Genomic DNA, 6,000 nt, shown 5'->3' on the forward strand with positions numbered 1-6,000 from the left:
GGAGGGTGATGACGGCAGGTTGAAGAGGACGGGGACAGTACCTGAGGGGAAGGGTCCGTTAACAATATCAGCTAACATGGGGGCCAGGAAGGGAAGTTGCGTGATCAGCACTTTAGTTGGAATAGAGTCAAGAGAGCAGGAGGTGGGTCTCATGATCTCAGGGCTAGGGCAGGGGGGAATTGTAGGGGAAGTTTGGCTCGGTGGGCTAGAGGAAGGGAGGGTAACGGCAGAGGCAGATGAACAGATGGTTTCAATCTTAGTGACAAAGTAGGCCTTGAGCTCCTCGCACTTGTTGTTGGAGGTGAGGGTGGAGGGGACAGGGGAGAGGGGTTTAGAAAGACGGTTTGTAGTGAAGAGAAGCCGGGGGTTATCTTTGCATTCCAGGATGATCCTGGAATAGTGAGCAGCTTTGGCAGAGGAGCAGGACCCGATAGTGCTTTATGTGGTCCAGCCAGATCTGGCGATGAATGGCTAAACCACCTGTCCGCCATAAACGTTCAAGTCTGCATCCCTCGGACTCCAACAGTGGTCCCAGCACTGATCCCTGTGGAACACCACTTCCCACCTTTTGCCAGTCTGAGTAACTACCTTTAACCCCTAATCTCTGTTTTGTAGCCAGTTTGCTATCCATTCTGCTCTCTGTCCCCTGACTCCACATGCTCTGACCTTAGTCATGAGTCTACAATGCAATACCTTATCGAAGGTCTTTTGGAAGTCCATGTATATTACATCCACTGCATTACCCTCGTCTACAATTTCTGTTACTTCTTCAAATAATTCAATAAAGTTGGTCAAGCATGACCTTCTCTTCTCAAATCTGTGTTGACTATTCTTTATTATATTTTCGGTTTCTAGATGTTTTTCTATTGTATCTTTAAGCTAATCGGTCTATAGTTCCCTGGACTTGTTTTATCTCCATTTTTAAATACAGGAATCACATCAGCTGTCCGCCAGTCCTCTGGCACAATTCCCTTTTGTGTATGTATATGAGTATGTGTCGGGCTGGATGGGGTCGGGGTCGGGCATCGGTTGGAGTACTGGGGTCGGGCACCGGATGGGGTCTCGGGGTCGGGCATCGGTTGGAGTACTGGGGTCGGGCACCGGATGGGGTCTCGGGGTCGGGCACTGGATGGGTTATTGGGGTCCAGCAGCAGAGTATCTCAGCCCATCTTATGTCTCCTCCCACACTTTGCAGCCCCCTGACTTTGGTCTCCTGTGCGTCAACCCTTCCCTTCACCCCACCAATGAGGGAAGAGCCTTCAGCCATCTCGGCCCCATTCACTGGAACCCAATCCTGCTCTACTCATCTCCCCCACCTTGGAAATTCTTCTCAGAACCCAACTTTTTGACTAAGTTTTTAGTCACCCTCCTAATCTCTCCCTCTATGGCTAAATCTCTATCCTCTTACTCACTGTAAAGTACCATGAAACGTTTTCTACATGAAATGTGCCATGTAAGAGCCAGTTGCTGTTGTTTTATGTTATAAAATGTATTTTTCAGCTGAATGCAGTTAACAGGCTCAGGGCAAAGTGGCAGGCCAAAACTTTGTTCATAAAGTGTTTTGAGCAAGTTGAGTTTTTCATTCCTTTGTAAGAAAATTATGGATGATAATAAATGATTAATAAATTCAAATCACAAAAAATAATTAACCAAACAGGAGGAAAAAATGTAAATTGAGAAATGTGGTAAGTCTGACACTAAAGTTGCAGTGTGATCCCAAAGTGCAATACAGGAAGTACGATGGACAACAGGATCACTCTCCGTTCTTCTCCTCTGCTTTAAGTTCCAACACTTTACCCCAGCATTGCATGCATTCTGCTCAAGATGGGAGGAGAGCAGAAACAAAGCAAAACACATCTCAACATTAAATAAATTTGGTGGTACAGAATGCAAGTCAAGTTGACTCCAGAAAACCCTTTGAGAATTCATTACCCTCGCTTATGAGTCACACACGTGCGGGAGCTGACGGGCACAGTGTGAACCTTTCTCTCAGGCTCCATCACTGCTGCTCTCGGTTGACACCAGAGCACCCAGTGCAGATTCCACCTCCAGGTTCCCTTCCTCCCCCTGCATCCCCCCCACCCAGGACAAGACTTTGTCTAGCCTTTGCTAGCAGCAGGAATGCTGACATGAGCAAAGTGGGAGAATTCAGACCTGCACCATCCATGCACCTTTTTTTGGGTAAGATTTCTTTCCATTCATTCTCAGTGCCTGAGTGTTAAATATTTGTCCTGAGGGAACAAAACACATCCTTACTGTCACTGGCAGATTTGTTAATTCTACTGTCGTCTTACTTCTGATCACCAGAGCAGTCCCAGAGTTCCACTTCACACGCAATACTTTTTCCATTAGCGTTCACATTGGGACATTCGTACTCCAGGATCCTAGAAGATGAGATGATTTCCATTTAGCATGAATGTACGTAACTTATTATTTAAACTTAAAAAACAAAAACACTGAAGTTCCAAATTATCCCAGGATGAACAAGTCCTGTCAGAGGACTTGCAACACCTTCATCACTCTACAGATTTCTCCATTTATTCCTGTAAATCGCCATCCTCTAATTCTTCATTTTCCTTTAAAAAAAGAATTTTCCCTTACTCAATTGTTTCCTTTGCTTTTTGATAGGCGTTTCATATCTGTTATTCTGTTCTCCAATTCCTGATTTTTTACGTATTTGGCTTCCATTGTTCTCCAGGCACTCATTTTACATTGTCTTTCTTTGCCCCTCCCCTCATCACTCCCAATCCTCCATTACAGAGGGCAGGGCCCTAGGCCTCAGCCATGCCCAGAGGAAGGAAAGGAACGGAAGCACTGGGAGATTTTTTTTTAAAAAGGTGGCAGTATCAGGAGTGACTAGGAATGGGTGGGATCCTCACAGAAAGGCAGCGTTATTTGATCCATGCTTAACAGTCTAATGCTATCATTAAATATGGGTATGTCAAGAGCCTGTCGGGTAAAATGGGTTAGAGGATTGATGGGACAAGGGCATCTACTTTGCTTTGAGTACAATAGCCTCCCAGACATGCAATACAAATCATCAGTATGTCACATAGATTTCACAACAAACAGAAAGTCAGCTTTTGTAAATTCTGAGCCTTAGTCTTTACTAGATTTGCCAATTCTTCCCCTCTTGCTCTCTCGTAGTTCCATGGGTGATAGCAGCCATCCAGTATCAGGTCCAAGTGACCATTCTTCATGCAGGAGCCTAAACAGTGAGCACTGGCAGACTGTGGGGGGCATCACAGACATGCCTGATCTTGGCTCATCTGACATCCACATGGACATTTCCAGCAGTGACCACCAGATGGCAATCTGGAGAGGGAAGGAACCCTGGCAGATTTTCTCCTCCCGAATCCGTGGGTAGAGATCAATTATGGCGATCCGTCTGCACTTGCACTGTGATCAGCAAACACCGACAACCTTATGGTGCATATGGCTCAGTCACAGAGCAATTTTGGGGACTAACAAAGATGCTAAACATATGCTGCCAGCCTGGCAACTTTACATCTATTGTAAAATATGGCTGCGTAGGGAGTGTGTTTTTAAATAAGAGTGTTAAGTGCTCACACACCTGACTCCTTGAGTTGGGCTGTAATCACCACCTATGGCTTCAGTTGTATCAGACAGGAAATTTGCCAGAACAGTTTTTCCACTCTGTGAATGACAAATCCAAGAACACGCATGAAGGTACAGCCAGCATACAATCCTTCAGACACATCGAGACAACATATTAAAATAGAGACTTAAGGGTACATGTGCACAGGTCGTTGAAGGTGGCAGGGCAGGTTGAGAAAGTGGTTAAAAAAGCATACGGGATTCTGGGCTTTATAAATAGAGGCATAGAGTAGAAAAGTAAGGAAGTCATGATAAACCTTTATAAAACACTGGTTCAGCCACAACTGGAGTATTGTGTCCAGTTCTGGGCACCGCACTTTAGGAAAGATGTGAAGGCCTTAGAGAGGGTGCAAAAGAGATTTACTAGAATGATCTCAGGGATGAGGGACTTCAGTTATGTGGATAGACTGGAGAAGCTGGGGTTGTTCTCCTTAGAGCAGAGAAGGTTGGGAGGAGATTTGATGGAGGTATTCAAAATCATGAAGGGTCCAGACAGAGTAGATAGAGAGAAACTGTTCCCATTGGCGGAAGGGTCGAGACCAGAGGACACAGATTTAAGGTGATTAGCAAAAGAAACAAAGGCGACATGAGGAAAACGTTTTTTATGCAACGAGTAGTTAAGATCTGGAATGTAATGCCTGAAGGGGTGGTGGAGGCAGATTCAATCGTGGCTTCCAAACAGGAATTGGATAAATACTTGAATGAAAAATATTTGCGGGGCTACGGGGAAAGGATGGGGGAGTGGGACTAACTGGATTGCTCTTGCAGAGAGCCAGCACCGGCACGACGGGTCGAATGGCCTCCTTCCATTCTAAATTCATACATGGGTCACATACTCTGCTGGAAACTTGTAAAATTCTCTGATGGGGGTTCCCATATTAAATTTGCTTGTTACATTTCCATGTGAGGTCAGTGGGTGGCACCAAAGACTTTCAACGTTAATGTTATCACTTGCCTGTCACACCCTATATGGTGCTGTTATATTTCTCAAATGGTTTCTGAAAATGTTCTGTCCACCACCAAAAAAGTAATAATTTTCTAACATCCAAAATAAGATTTTAAACAAAATTTAAAAATTGAAAAAAATGGTACAAGTCACAGCAACATGATTAAATTTGTTAATTGAATTGTCTTTTCATGTCATAATTAAAAGTTTTCACTTGAGGATCTCAGCCTCACAAAAGAATTGATATTTTTGCCCAGAGCTGTGATTCTGAGAGTTGAAATGAACTGTCTGAGGATGTGAGGTGTACTTAATATCCCAGGACACATCAGAACTGCTGCCAGGTGAACTGATTAATATTTTTCTTGAGCTTCAAGCAGTTAGTGTTCAGTTCAGAAATTTCCCACTTCAAGTGCGAGCTTCAGTTGCCGAGGGCTCCTTTCCCACAAGGTCACACCAACTCCAACCTGAAAGGACAAAAAAAGACAGAACCGTCCTGCCCACCTGATCCCCCGACAAATTCCTTCCTTTTCAGCATTAGGGATCAGCAAGTTGCAGCCAAATATTCTATTTCGAGACAGACACAGACACAGAGAGCCAAAGTCAGAGTGACAGAGAGAGAGAGAAAGAGAGAGGGGGGGGGGGGGGGGGTGAGAGGAGGGGGGGAGAGAGAGACAGAGAGAGAGAGAGACAGAGAGAGAGGGGGGGGGTGAGAGAGGGGGGGGGCGAGAGAGAGAGGGGGGGGAGAGGGGGGGGGGAGGAGGGGGGGGGGAGAGAGGGGGGGGGGGGGGGGAGAGGGGGGGGAGAGGGGGGGAGGGGGGGGGGAGGTGGGGGGGGGGGGGGGGGGGGAGAGAGAGAGAGACCCATTCCCCGGGCCTTGCCTTCCCCCCCACCCCCCTATCCCCTCCTCCTCCCCCCCCGATCCCCTCCTCCTCCCCCCCCTCCTCCCCTCCCCTCCCCCCCTCCCCCCCTCCCCCCCTATCCCCCTCCCCTCCCCCCCTATCCCCCCCCCCCTCTCCCCCCCCCCCTCCCCCCCCCCTCCCCCCCCCGATCCCCCCTCTCCCCCCCTCCCCCCCGATCCCCCTCTCCCCTCCCCCCCGATCCCCTCTCCCCTCCCCCCCGATCCCCTCTCCCCTCCCCCCCGATCCCCTCTCCCTCCCCCCGATCCCCTCTCCCCTCCCCCCCGATCCCCTCTCCCCCTCCCCCCCCGATCCCCTCTCCCCTCCCCCCCGATCCCCTCTCCCCTCCCCCCCGATCCCCTCTCCCCTCCCCCCCGATCCCCTCTCCCCTCCCCCCGATCCCCTCTCCCCTCCCCCCCGATCCCCTCTCCCCTCCCCCCGATCCCCTCTCCTCACTCTCGCTCGGACCCACCAGCAGGAGCTTTACTTTGAACATGGCCGGTCCCGGGTCAGGTGACCACCGGGCCGCCGTTACCAGGA

General features: G+C 48.8%; 1 protein-coding gene across 3 annotated transcripts in view; it reads right to left on the minus strand.

The window, feature by feature from the left end:
• ift22 (intraflagellar transport 22 homolog (Chlamydomonas)) overlaps positions 1-5,993 on the minus strand; it is a 30,098-nt gene extending 24,105 nt beyond the window's left edge. Inside the window, exons 1-3 of one of the 3 annotated variants that reach the window (XM_068007898.1) lie at positions 5,914-5,993; positions 3,575-3,653; positions 2,295-2,384 (exon numbers count right to left, since the gene is read on the minus strand). In XM_068007898.1, coding sequence (XP_067863999.1) covers positions 2,295-2,384; positions 3,575-3,653; positions 5,914-5,956 — 212 coding nt within the window. In that variant the 5' untranslated portion in view covers positions 5,957-5,993. Of the gene's footprint in view, positions 1-2,256; positions 2,385-3,574; positions 3,658-5,913 lie in introns of those variants that run through there. The other 2 variants (XM_068007900.1, XM_068007901.1) reach the window with 2 other exon arrangements.
• Positions 5,994-6,000: the final 7 nt, after the last annotated feature.

The sequence above is a fragment of the Heptranchias perlo genome, chromosome 28 (assembly GCF_035084215.1).
Source record: "Heptranchias perlo isolate sHepPer1 chromosome 28, sHepPer1.hap1, whole genome shotgun sequence".
Taxonomy (NCBI): Eukaryota; Metazoa; Chordata; class Chondrichthyes; order Hexanchiformes; family Hexanchidae; genus Heptranchias; species Heptranchias perlo.